General features: G+C 44.3%; 1 protein-coding gene across 2 annotated transcripts; it reads right to left on the bottom strand.

Moving 5' to 3' along the window:
- Positions 1–9934: 9934 nt before the first annotated feature.
- Positions 9935–14659, bottom strand: rnf166 (ring finger protein 166). Of its 2 annotated transcripts, none has more exons than XM_083774221.1 (6): positions 14183–14659; positions 12814–12970; positions 12472–12584; positions 12248–12362; positions 11612–11719; positions 9935–11127 (listed from the first exon to the last, which is right to left on the bottom strand). In XM_083774221.1, exons 1-6 carry the CDS (start codon positions 14365–14367, stop codon positions 11062–11064), a joined length of 744 nt encoding a protein of 247 aa, XP_083630347.1. In that variant the 5' UTR covers positions 14368–14659; the 3' UTR covers positions 9935–11061. The 2 variants fall into 2 exon arrangements, with proteins under 2 accessions (XP_083630347.1, XP_083630348.1); XM_083774222.1 differs by having other exon boundaries at positions 14224–14334.
- Positions 14660–14810: the final 151 nt, after the last annotated feature.

Below are 14810 nucleotides of genomic sequence, written 5' to 3'. Positions count from 1 at the left end.
CCCGAACCTCAAATGACGTCACATTGTATAGGCTCTACAGAGCCGAACCGACTTTTATTCGGCTCTAAAATAGGAGTATGAATCGGCTCTAAGACTGAGCTTTTCTTCTTCTTGTATGCATTGTGTCTCTTTATTGGATGAAATTGGTGTCCCAGACGCCTGTTACTGAACAAACACTCGTTGTTCAGTTCAGTTTAGGTTGGTTCTATGTAGACCATTTGAGCACCTTTGACAGTTGCTACATTATATAGCACCAAAAGTGGTTATTATATTTGTTTACGCTTTGCCTAGATTCTTATTAAAAATCACACCCGTGTGAAGTGAGGGGCGCTCTTATCATCTTACAACATCAACTGTTTAAGCAACGGGTGCTAGTGTTTGTTTTAGTCCTCAAAACAAACATAAGATTTATCTTTATTGTCTATGGCGTTTTCTTGAACAAGCATCGTTGAAAGACAAACATTAAAGACGTATACAAATATTTTTACAATAAGTAAGTACAATATGTAGGCCTACAGATTGTTTAATTGAATAAAATATTTGGTGCTGAAATTTCTTAGTGATGTCAGTCCAGCCCGAGTTAATTCTTGGGTAGCCTCGATACCCAGGCTTTCATTTCGTCTGCGCGAAAAATGAAATTCTTGGGTGAAATTCCCAAGGTTGCTAGTCAGACTAAATAGTATTTTTCGGGATCTTATATCACACCGGTCACACAACTATAGGCATACATTTATTCATATACACAACTATATGAAACAATACATATTCTTAATTCATTCTTTAGATGAGATTCATCCAAAATCTACGTGCACATGCTCTCTCTCTCTCTCTCTCTCTCTCTCTCGCACGCACTCACGCACAAAAAAGAGAGAATATTTGGGGAAACCCTGATATGAATTACATTGTTTCTTTGTTTTTTACCCGACAGCAAAGATATGCCATGCTACAAACATTTTCCATATTACACCTGTAGCTTAATTACAGCCACCTGTTGTTTGCCTATCAAAAGGACCATGTAGTGATGTAATGGAATGCAATGTTGCATTCTATTACTGTACATGGAACATGGTGCTAAATATTCCCTACCAGTCAGCCAGGTTCATTTTCAGGATAAGACAGTTTCTATTCTAACACCCTACCATCCTATAAATACACAGAAAGCTGTTATAATGGGCCTCAGGGTGGTTCTATTGCCTAATGCCTCAGTAATACAAGCCAGCGCTAGCTGTATTTAGATTGTGTCAAGACATACAACCTATTATTAGAGCAGCCAATAACGGATGCTATCAGACAGTAAGCAAAGGAACTATTCTGGTACCTCCACAACCTTACAACCTCACACACACACACACACACACACACACACACACACACACACACACACACACACACACACACACACACACACACACACACACACACACACACACACACACACACACACACACACACACACACACACACACACACACACACACACAGACATTTCCACAGTGAGTGTAATGGCAATGGCATTTATATAAATGCCCTGGCCATCGGCACCTGGCATGGTATTTGAGCACTTGTTTCCAAGACATCTGAAACTGTGTGTGTGTGTGTGTGTGTGTGTGTGTGTGTGTGCGCGCGCATGCGTGCGTGTGTGCGTGCATGCGTATACTGTCTGTGACTATATGAGAAGCAATGAGGGAACGAAAGACAGGACCCCTAAACAGTGTAGAAAAACAAAACAAAACGAAACTTGAGGAGAGGAGACAACAGTACACAGTGAAAATTGACAGTGTTCATTTGACTTTTGTGTAAAAATTACACTTTTAGAGAGTGCATTTGTACATTGTAGTTTTAAAAGTCACACCCGTGTGAACTGAGTGGTGCAACTCCCCTCTCTCCCCCCCTCCTCTCCTCTCTCTCTCATTAGCAGGCAACAGTGCAGCACTAATATCTCTCTCTCTCTGTTTCGCTCTGGCAAACAGCGCCCCTACTGGTACTAATAGTCATACTCGTGCTCATTAACGTCACATACATAGGCGGACGACACATAAGCGGACACGGACATTGCTGTTCCTTGGAGTGGTTGCACCACTCAAAAATGTACACTGATTAGGTTGCTGTGTTGGATAGAGAAAGGCAGTATAGGGAATAATTATGGGGAAAGTAGAGGGAGAACTAAGATATTTTGAGTTATATAAAACCATAATGATTTTCCCCGTAGAGAAAATCAGCACCTGGCATGACGCCATGTACACTGTAAGATCATCAGTGTTAATCTAACTCTGAAGCGTGTACAAATGGAATTGTTCCAACATAACATTAGATGAGAATGGGGATTTTCAATGTCAATGCTTAAAGGAGAATTCCATACTAAAAGGCTTTCTTACCTTTCTTTGTAGTTGTTACGTCCCCACCAAAGAGGTCCAGGTGTTATTTTGTGCAAAAGCTCCTTATTGGCTATTTCCCCTACCGTAAGCCCTAAATTAATTGCATTGAATTGAATGGGAATTGAATGGGGCTATGGGGTGTTGTGCTAATTCAAAAAATAGGCAATAAGGAGTTTTTGCACAAAAAAACACCTGGACCTCTTTGGTGGGGACGTAACAACTACAAAGAAAGGTAAGAAAGATAAGAAAGCATTCTAGCATGGAATTCTCCTTTAAGGAAGACAGAGAAATTGATCATTCTGTATCTGGGCGTTATGTTGGATGTTACATAGTAACACTACCGACATACAAACATAAAAACTAAAAATACAAAAATACAAAAAGGCTGCATTCTATAATTGCTACAGTTATTACTTTAGTACCTTTTTTTTGTAATTGTCCGCATGGGCTGAAATACATTCACATTGAACATTTAGGGAGTCGGGTGATAGAGGAGGACACAGACACACGCACACTTCTGTTGGAAAAAGAGGCAGGGGCGTTGTGGGTTGATTTGGCGAGGATGGAAATTTGAACGCATTGCACCTGTCTCTTGCCCTACCCCGTTTTTCCACAAGTGAAGAGATATAATGAGCTAGCCTCTCTCCATCTCTATCTGTCCCTCCACTATAACTCTGTTATCTCCTGCTGCTCACCTCTCTCCTCTGCTCTATATCTGTCTCTTCTATCTATACCATTACCACTTCAACCCTCTCTCACTCCATCTCTATCCCTCTGTCTCTCACAAACCAAACCCTTATTCCTAGTTGATCCTTTCTCGTCCTTACCACTTTTACCTATTTCCTACTCTGCCGGGATTGTGAGGTAGACCAATCTGGTGAGTGGAAGAACTGGTGGTTACGAACGTAACCCAGGTTATTTAAATAAAACTAGCGAAGCAACTCGTTTAAGGGAGATTGCGCCCTCTGGCGTGATCACAGAAGCATTACATCATACACTCACAAACAATGTAATTGGTTGGGTATGACCACATGGGCGCCTGACCCCTCCCTCTCTCACAGGTATCAGGCGCGTCCTACCATGTTGTCGCCATTCCAAGATAACATTGAAACTTCTCATGAGGCATGCTCACAAGAAGGGCGTTTTTGCGAGTTGCTTCGCTAGTTTTATTTAAATAACCTGGGTTACGTTCGTAACCACCAGTTATTATTAAATTAAAACAGCGCTCAGCAACTCGCTTAAGGGAGACATAATGCACTCCCTTCTTGTTATCACAAAGTCCAGACCCAGAGTTGTAAGGGTCCAGACCCACTGTTTGCAAGGTATACGAGAGTAGAAGATCTACCTCTCACATCAAAAAACCGCCTGACGGTCATCAACACGTCAAAGGCCATCGGAGTGTCAACACATCCCTCCAGGTTCTGACAGTCCATTACAGTTCCATAGAACGAGATTATCAGCACATCCCCTCGCCTACGGCGAGAGGGAGAGAGGAAAAACTGAACCTAGAGCCTGAGGAACCAAAGGACTCTTGTTCCTACTAAGAAGCTACACTTAAGACTGCACGCGCCACTGGCGCCTCTGTCACATCCAGTCTGTAAAAGGTCGCAAAAGTTGAAGAGGACCCCCAACTTGCTGCGGTACACACATCCTGAATGGAAACCCCCTTACAAAGGGCCCAGGATGTCGCCATGCCACGAGTAGAATGCGCCCTCACCCTCAGTGGAGGCTGCAGCCCTTTACTCGAGTATGACCGCTCTATAGCTTCCACTATCCATTGTGGAATCCTCACTTTGGATACAGCCTTCCCCAAAGATCTGGGGCCCCAGGAGACAAACAGTTGTGTCGTCTTCCTGTCAGTCGCTGTCTTATCCATATAGACTCTCAGAGCCCGGCACAGAGTATGTCTCCTCTCATCCTCCACAGAGGCAAAAGGAGGCGGACAGAATTCCACCAAATCCACTGGCACGCGATTGGCCAGTTGGTTCTTGGGCACGAATGCAGGGTTCGTCCGGAGGACCACCCTCGTCCTATTATCGGAGAACCGAGCACACTCCTCGCTCTAATTTGAGCAATTTCCCAAAGCCACGAAATTAGTGTAGTAGTAGTAGTTCGTTTTCTTAAAACCGCAAAGTAGAAGCTGTTCTCAGTGTTGTTTGTGGTGCCAAGATCCCCTCTTGTCCGGTAAACGTTACTTAAGAAAGCTCTAGACTTTGTAGCATGCTCCTTCTCACGTGAGAAGATTCAATAGACTCGTTTAAGGGAGATTGCGCCCTCTGGCGTGATCACAGAAGCATTACATCATACACTCACAAACAATGTAATTGGTTGGGTATGACCACATGGGCGCCTGACCCCTCCCTCTCTCACAGGTATCAGGCGCGTCCTACCATGTTGTCGCCATTCCAAGATAACATTGAAACTTCTCATGAGGCATGCTCACAAGAAGGGCGTTTTTGCGAGTTGCTTCGCTAGTTTTATTTAAATAACCTGGGTTACGTTCGTAACCACCAGTTATTATTAAATTAAAACAGCGCTCAGCAACTCGCTTAAGGGAGACATAATGCACTCCCTTCTTGTTATCACAAAGTCCAGACCCAGAGTTGTAAGGGTCCAGACCCACTGTTTGCAAGGTATACGAGAGTAGAAGATCTACCTCTCACATCAAAAAACCGCCTGACGGTCATCAACACGTCAAAGGCCATCGGAGTGTCAACACATCCCTCCAGGTTCTGACAGTCCATTACAGTTCCATAGAACGAGATTATCAGCACATCCCCTCGCCTACGGCGAGAGGGAGAGAGGAAAAACTGAACCTAGAGCCTGAGGAACCAAGGGACTCTTGTTCCTACTAAGAAGCTACACTTAAGACTGCACGCGCCACTGGCGCCTCTGTCACATCCAGTCTGTAAAAGGTCGCAAAAGTTGAAGAGGACCCCCAACTTGCTGCGGTACACACATCCTGAATGGAAACCCCCTTACAAAGGGCCCAGGATGTCGCCATGCCACGAGTAGAATGCGCCCTCACCCTCAGTGGAGGCTGCAGCCCTTTACTCGAGTATGACCGCTCTATAGCTTCCACTATCCATTGTGGAATCCTCACTTTGGATACAGCCTTCCCCAAAGATCTGGGGCCCCAGGAGACAAACAGTTGTGTCGTCTTCCTGTCAGTCGCTGTCCTATCCATATAGACTCTCAGAGCCCGGCACAGAGTATGTCTCCTCTCATCCTCCACAGAGGCAAAAGGAGGCGGACAGAATTCCACCAAATCCACTGGCACGCGATTGGCCAGTTGGTTCTTGGGCACGAATGCAGGGTTCGTCCGGAGGACCACCCTCGTCCTATTATCGGAGAACTGAGCACACTCCTCGCTCTAATTTGAGCAATTTCCCAAAGCCACGAAATTAGTGTAGTAGTAGTAGTTCGTTTTCTTAAAACCGCAAAGTAGAAGCTGTTCTCAGTGTTGTTTGTGGTGCCAAGATCCCCTCTTGTCCGGTAAACGTTACTTAAGAAAGCTCTAGACTTTGTAGCATGCTCCTTCTCACGTGAGAAGATTCAATAGAATGGCGACAACATGGTGGGACGAGCCTGATACCTGTGAGAGAGGGAGGGGTCAGGCGCCCATGTGGTCATACCCAACCAATTACATTGTTTGTGAGTGTATGACTATGATGTAATGCTTAGACTGAACTGTGATCACGCCAGAGAGCGCAATCTTCCTTAAGCGAGTTGCTGAGCTCTGTTTTAATTTAATAATAACTATAGGCTTTGTGGGTTGACTCCTGTCCTGGCCCCTCCTACGTCACACCAGGTCCACTCATGCTCTCACCTGGTCCAGGACCTTATGCGTTGCACCAGACTCCCAGCACCAGACTCTTCATTCAGGAGTGGTGGATTCTTGAGCCGCAATGGTTCCGCAGGCTCCACCTGGGCTGGGCAACGGTGGTGCTACAGGCTCCACTTGCGGAATTGAATGGCCCTCCTAAAGGCCTCACCGTGGATTTGTTGGGATTCCTCCTCACGGAAGACACAGGCTGGGGCACCAACCCATTGCTCCCGGGTGCCGTCTACATTCCGGCTGTCACCCGTCTCTCCGGTGGTCAACAGACTATTCCTGGTTGTCACATAAAGAAATGTTGAAAATGTTGTACCAAATGACTTCTAGACTGCAATAGTTCAACATTTGCATTGAATTTATTTTCAAATTACGCTTTTTACACACAATGGTCACTATTATGCTTTCATCTACTATGTGGAATATTCTTATTTTTATTTATTTTATTATTTTAAATATAAGACTATAAATATTATATAAAGAACCCGGCTTCCCCCAGAGTTAGTGTCGAAGTGTCCTTGAACAAGATCTGAAACCCCTAATTGCTCCCGATGTGCAGGTTGGTGCCTTGCATGGTTTTCTCCGGCATCGGTGGGTGAATGTGTTTGTGAATGTGTGTGTGAATGGGTGAATGTGTTGCACAATCTCTGTAAAGCGCCTTGGATAAATATATAAATGCACCATTTATTCATTGCCCTAAGAGCTGAGCATATCAGGTCAGGTGTAATGTTAACCACTTAAATCCCCAGTGTATTTTCTGTTATTGTGGGCAAAAGGGCCTTTCTGTGTGGAGTTTGCATGTTCCCCCTGTGTCCCCTAGGCCGGTACCCTCACAAAAAACATGCAGTAATCATGGTCTCTAAACTGCCTTCTCCTGGTCACCCGGGTCATCTGATGGAGGGGAAAGGAACTGGTTGGAATAGCGTGTTCCACGCACTACGTCCAACCGGGGAAACTCCCCAAAAAGGGGCTTGGACTCCTCATGCATTGAAGGAAGCATGAGGTCAAATTTGCTCTCCCCAGGTTGGCAGAGGGAGTATATCGCCCAGGATTACATGATTAGGGTTACAAGTCGTAGGATAATAAAAAAAAGAAAAAGAAAAACGAAAATTTCGGTATTATGATAGAAGTGGCAAAGTTTAGGTGCAAGGTAACAAATTGTCATTCTAGCCATTATAAAGATGGTTAAGTGAAGTCTAGGTATGGGTCTGGTGTGCCCTCAAACTCCTGAATTTAGAGCTTTTATAAATTGAATAGATAACAGACACTATTCATGACAAGTCGAATAAGCCACATCAATGAACTCTCTGGTACATTTTGTTTGTTGATGCCATTGATGGATTTATTATGGAACATGCTCTAGTCTAGTCTGTAATGCGCTACATTTCTTAGACAGCATTGCCCTCTAGTGCTCATACCAAGTTATACTAGTGTACAAGACATCTTTCAAACCACGTTTACCAGTGCATATTATGCAGGTTTTTAACAGTAGGCCTACCTGGCCAGCCGGGGCGCCTGATGGAGGGGAAAGGAACTGGTTGGAATAACGTGTTCCTTCCACGCGCTACATCCAACCAGGGAAACTCCCCCCTGTCAGGTGTAAAGGAGCAACTTGGACACATGCATGAAGGAAGCGTTCAAGTCCGATGCTCTCCCCTTGTCCCCCATATATGGAGATTAGGTTGGTGGAGGGTGTGTAGAGCCCAGGATCACATTAGATGATTGACACAGGGGTGAAAAATGGGTTACAAAATCGTGGGATAAAAAAAATATATATAAAAAAAAAACAGTACCTTAAAAATGTACACACACAAAGGAACCCACACACACACCAAAACTGTTTTGATATCTGTGCACAATATGGAAAAACCTTTTCCAAAAATATAAATATATATTTCTTCTTTTATCTTGACAGATGCGTCATAAAAATAGCTCTTGTAATAGGATCTGGGGAAGCAGTACTCCCCAGAACTTCTGGATTGAGTTAAAACTCAACCCAGAAGTTTGATTTTGTATCTAATATCTAGAGCAAGGTTTTGTAGAAAATGTGCAGGTAGTAGTAGTACTGACAAGCATAGAAAAGAGGCTGCTATTCTTTCTGTGGATGACATGTTATTGTCTACTCTATTACTGGTTGATAGGCTGTGGTGTTGGTTTTGTTATTATAGACCATTACTGGTCATGGCAGCTGATGTGGATATCATGTCCAACCATCATCTGTTCGGTGTTCACACCTTCTGGTCATTGTCTCCACCAGCCGAAGGCTAGGGGGAGAGTATGTTTTGCACTCCGTCCGTCCGTGTGTCCGTGTGTGTCCGTTAGCAGCTAATCTCGGCCACCGTTAACCCGGTCGATGCCAAATTTTGCACACACACTCCCTGGATGCCAACGATGAACCTCTGCCCCAAACTTTCCAGAACGGCCTGTTATAGCGCCACTAAGAGGCCGCTTTGTGCAAAACAAGTTTTTGCACAGCACACCTACAGATTTTGTCCAAACATCACGCAAATTGGTACACAGTCTCTCTAGAGCCATTCAACAAAACCAGTCTTTCAGATTTCCAGAACGGCCTGTTATAGCGCCACCAGGAGGCCGCTTTGTGCAAAACAAGTTTTTGCACAGTACACCTACAGATTTTGTCCAAACATCACGCAAATTGGTACACAGTCTCTCTAGAGCCATTCAACGAAACCGGTCTTTCAGATTTCTCAGACTCCATCCTGATTGGTTAAGATTGGCTTCCAAAGTTCACAGGAGTGCTCAGTTTCAAACAAAATGCTGCAAATCATGAACACATCGCGTGATTTCCGTGAAATTGTGCACCCACATTCCCACTAGGCAGAGGACGAAATGCCACATGAACAATTTCAACTCAGCCTCAAGGTGGCGCTATAACTGGCCGAAAAGTGTTTTTACCTCTAACTGCACGGATCTGTGGATAACTTTGTATGCCAACTCCCTAGAGGCCAAGGAAAAACCTTTGCCTGGAATTCTTCACATCTGCTCATCCTGGTGGAGACCTGTGCCCAGTAGGGCACTTTTTCTAGTTTGAACTGTTTTCGTGTATCCTCAATTCCCCCGGCACTCCAATGAACATGATTGGCTGTGTTTAGTCGCCAGAGGAAGGTGATCTCCGCCGCAGCATTAGTGACTCCTTCAGTAGGGAGCAGAACTGAGTGATAGCATGTTCCTCCACGTGTTACATCCTCCCGGTGACACTCCTGTCAGGTTAAAAGACGCCATGTGTATAAGAGGACATGTGGTAGTCTTCACCATAACCAAGAAGACCAACAGGTTGAGTGACGGGGGCTATAACAAATATGGGGGAAATTGGTTTAATGGCTAAATTGGGGAGAAACGAACAAGTGTCCTGTCCACTGGTGCCATCAGGTACTCATTATACTGAAACTCATAACACTGCCTGCTTTGCATTATGTCCAAGAAAGATTGTAGGTAAAAGTAACACGTACACCCACATATCAAGGTATGGTTTAGGTCAGGACAAGTCACAGCAAAGAGAAGGTAATGGTAACGTCCATACACAATTAAATGTATTTCTTAAATGCCGAAAATTCTGTTATCTGAAATTCTCACATCATAACACAGAAACAATGTTGTGCTCTGTGTCCAGACTCCAGAGTTCACTTGCACGGTGATGGGGGGGGGGGGGGAAATCACACTTTCCCCTTCCAAATTAGTTAAAATATAATGTGTTATATACAGCAGTTGCAAACATTGTTCAGGTTTGCCTTCTCTTCACTGTGTCCCGTGAACATTCAATGTCAAAACTGTGAAACACATACATATACACACACTCCTATTGTTTGTTCAAACTGTGAAACACAAAACATTAATACTGTGCCATCATTAGTGCACTTTTGTGTGTAGCAGGTTAAATGTGGTGCTACCTTTCTCCCCGACCTCCTATCGTGAGTCTAACACAGACGACATTGAGAGAAATTTGAGACAGTGTCCATCAATGTTTGAGCAGTACTTCCACATCTAGATCCTCATACAGCTGGCCTATCGGCTCAAATCCCACCTTTGACCGCCTCCAGTATCCCTGCTTTACGCTTTGCCTTTCAGCTTTTTAATCATACTAAGAAAATAACTATGAAATAAAACATACAAAAGATGAAATATGCTTCCCTTTCTATATCTTAGGACCAACATAAAGCCATAATGGCCACGCCAGCCAACTTTTATAATTTATGAACCAACCCCTTTTTTTAAACAAACACACACAGCTACATGCCTTTAACCTTATTGGAAGAGAGAGAAAACCCCATTAGAATGTCCATTAATTTTCAAGATCCTTCATTCTCCCACATGGATTGATTCCTTAGGAACTGGTCTGTTATAGGTCTGTAACTCTGAGAGGTAGTGTGCAAACAGAATCAAATCTGTCTGACGTTATATACACATCCTACCTGGGTCACAGTCTATTTTTCCCCCCATTCTGAATTCCCATAGACTTGTTTAATATCTCGTCAAATAAGAACTGTGTTCCAAAAATAAAGAAATGAGCACGGAGGTTTGACTCATATGGATATGAAGCATCAAATGTTGCTGCCACCAGATAAGTAACATTATGCTAATATGCTAGTCTGCTAATCCAGCCTGACAGTGTGTCGCGGGTTCAAATCCCGATCCCGACGACCTTTGCTCCCCATCTCTCTCTCCCCATCTTCTGTCAGTCTACTGTCCTATCGAAATAAAGGCATAAAAAGCCCAAAGAATATCTTAATTAAATAAAGAAAGGACACAAGGGAAACAAAGATGGCGGTGAGCAGGGGGGAGTACTAGTATGATGGCCGGAGGATGTACAGTAGTCCAGGACTGACGATGCCGTCACTTTTCAGCCAGTGAAAGTGCCAGAGCTGCCTGCAGCGCTGCTTCCTCATCAATACTATAGTCCTGTAAATACAGTAAAGCAACACCACATGCAAACCAAGTATTACGGCCGGGCTACACCAGGCTTTTCAACACCACATGCAAACCAAGTATTACGGCCGGGCTACACCAGGCTTTTCGCGCACGTTTACGTGCACACACGAGCCCCACGGACGCGCACTTAAAATAGGACTGGACCTAAAAGCGCGCGTGCGCATACGTGTAAACGCGCACAAAATTGCCCGGTGTAGCTCGGCCGTTAGTAAAACCATGGACAGATGCAGATGTTATAAGGGAATTCCATCCACATTTACATTTCACCCGTACCTTGTTTTTAATTCAGTAAACATTGGAACAGAAAATGTACATTTCTGCGCGCCTTGTAGGCTTCAACAACAGAAATTGCACAGGGCAGATATAACTTAAATATAGAAAGTCATAATTGTTTTACACAGCAAGGCACTAGCCTGCATACTGTACATGCATAGTGTACACACGCTCCACTCACCACAAAGGTGTCATAGGAAAACTTATGTCTGTGGATGAGGTGCTGGAGGAAGTTGGAACTCTTGTAGCTAGGGTCTCCCCATGGCATCGCTGAGCACACAGGGCATACCTGGTGACACGTTCGCACGCACGCACACCCACGCACGCACGCACGCACACACACACACGCGTCACACACACGCACACACACACACACACACACACACACACACACACACACACACACACACACACACACACGGTTGGTGAATCTTTTTAAAACATACTGTGTATGACCTGACTGCAATTACATTTAAATTAAATTAAATTAGACACTATCATGCAGAGTGACTTACAGATTGAAGTAAATACATAAGAATTATATAAATAGAGAAAACAAGTGTTACAAAGCAGGTAGACATCAAACTAGCATCTGTCTAAAAAACACACCTTGCTCTACATCTAAATAAGAAGCAAGAACACAAGCGATCTCATACAGGTGGCATCAGTGGGACTGTTTCTATTCGCTCTGTGAATTATTTTCTTCTATGCTTCTGAACTGTGAAAGCAAAATAGTAGTGACTGGCTCCAGCACAAAAATCTGACTTTAATAGATTTCTGGTCCTTTTATCATGTCATATACAGCATTTAGTCTTACCACTTTATTAGCGTCATTACGGTGGTTGTCCATACAGTGTTCCACCAATTCCTGCTGGTCTAAGTTTCTGGACGCACAGAATGGGCACGCAAATGTTGATCGGTTCGGGATATTGCTGCAGAGGCAAGAACATCATGGTTAAACACATGCTTTGAAGTGCTAATTGAGCATTTCTACTTTTTGCATGATCCACTGATAATATTTGTGTGTGTGTGTGTGTGTACCTAGGGATGGGTTGTGATGTGGGTACGACTGGAACAAACTTGGGACAGTTGGCCATCTGCTCCTGAACCTTAGAACAGGAAGCAATGTGAGACCTCATCTTCACCAGAGCAACCTACACAAAGAGAACGAAACAGACAAAGACCAAGTTAGAATTAAGGGACAGAAAGTGAGCGAGAGAAAATCACTTTCAGTGTGGCTCTCCCATTGTCTGAGGAGATGGTCCACGATCCAATAACTCAACAGATTAAAATTCATATGTCACACGTTATGACAAAGAATGTCTGAGTTGATAATGATGTACTGTATGTGTGTGTGTGTGTGTGTGTGTGTAAAATAAATACCTTTTTGCTACACCCCCGACAGGGGGCTTTGTGTGAGGTCAGCTGTTTTTCGATACTGGACGACCTGTCTACCTTCTTGGGGTCGAAGGGCTCTCGACAGAGAGGACAAAGAGGAGAGGTCACCTGAAGACATGGCTGCAGACACTCCCCACAGAATCTGAGGAAGGAGAAGAAAGAGTGAAAACAGAGAAAACAGTGAAATATGAACACTGGATGGTGTTTTGGTATGTCACAATCTCATGTGAGCCTAGCTGTATGGGTGACATGGGTACTCTGTCTGTAATACATGTGCCGAGTTTGAAGTCCATCAGTTGGGCAGTTTTAGAGATACACATCTCTAAAACTGCCCAACTGATAAATACGCACACGCAAATTGATTGTATGCATATCTATAGTTACCCAGGTTGATTTTGGGAAGATTCCCGTTGGGCATACTGTATATCTATACAGTAAATGCACCAATGGCTGTCTGTGTGTAATCCACGACATATTCAATTCAATTCAATTGACATAACAAAACTAGAACATCCTTCCAATACTGTTTGAATTGGCCGACTTTGGCAGCTATTCTATTGGGGCAGTGTGAATGTTTTGCTAGACACATGGGAGTGTGGGTGCTAGCTGGCTTATTGACACACACTTTCCCCTTTTTGAGCGGTGCCTCCGCTCCATTACACAGCTATGTGTGTCCCTACACGTACAGTACGTGTCTCTGTGTCCGAGCACGGACACAGTGGCCAGTAGAGTACAGCACAGAGTAAAGTGGCACACAGTACAGTACAGTACAGTACAGTACAGTACAGTACAGTACAGTACAGTACAGTACAGTACAGTACAGTACAGTACAGTACAGTAGAGCTCTGGGCACATTCCTGGGGGTCTGGATGTCCCGGGGACCCCCACACGATAACTGTCCAAAACAATATAGATACACTTCTACTACACCTCTTCTCAAACCAAGCTTCTCATATTTTCTTTTTAAAAAATACCTCCCCCCCGGCAAGCTGATCCCAAAAACAAGTCAGTGGCTGAATTCATTGTGATGGCAATGCAAAGATCTACATCCAATGTTACCTTTAATTTGATCTGAAATAAATAATAGTCCTTGTTGTTAGACTGAACTCACACAAAACCAGAAACTCAACTCTAAACGCACCAGTACCACCGTGCACTGCAAAAAAAATCAAATAATAATTCAAACTAAATCCTGTTAATGTATCAGTTTGTAACTGTAGTGTACAAATGTATTATTTTAAGACCAAATGGGACCCTGCCAGGCTGCCACCCTGGCTTGGGTTGCATTGAATTTTACATGAACTGTCAAGAGTTACATGAACAGTAGATGTGTGTGTGTCAGTGTCGCCCGTACGTGTGTGCACAGCTGTGGATGCTGACGGGTTTGTGGTACACCTCCAGGCAGATGGGGCAGGAGAACTGGCTCTCGACGCTCTCCGCCGCCGGGGGGGCTGCTGCCGACGACGCGGCTCCGCTGCTCGGCTGCTGCTGTCGGAGTTGCTGGGCGCTAGCCGAGACAAAGCTCCGGAACATCGCCATCACCGTACGGAGCCCTACGATGCGGCGGGTCTGCTTTTGTGTTGCCGAAAAGGAAACAAGGCACGTATATTACTGAAGTATAACCCTATACCTATCTACCGCTCGCTCGCCTAGTGCGTCATTGTCCGCTCAGAAGTTGCGGCAGATTCTGTCGTATAATAATAAATATACGGTTGTTCAAAAGGTGAAGAACGACAACACATTATCTGACATAAATGTCTGCACATCTCTGTAGGTTTGGCTGTAAAGGAGGACACGCCGGAGAAGTAAACATTGGAAACGGGAGTCGTTTGAGAATTGAGAGTGCAACGACGTGCTCCAAAAAAATGTCCTGATATATAAAATTATGCCAGACACTGCACACATGGTTCAGTGTGGTGCATTCAGTTGTCAGATTAGTGGCCCCGTTATTCCACTCTCAAAACAAACGGGAGCTGCAACAA

Source organism: Protomyctophum parallelum (genome assembly GCF_964188405.1).
Source record: "Protomyctophum parallelum genome assembly, chromosome: 10".
NCBI lineage: Eukaryota > Metazoa > Chordata > Actinopteri > Myctophiformes > Myctophidae > Protomyctophum > Protomyctophum parallelum.
Note: the sequence above shows the minus strand (reverse complement) of the source record. Positions and strands in the feature narration are given on the sequence as shown.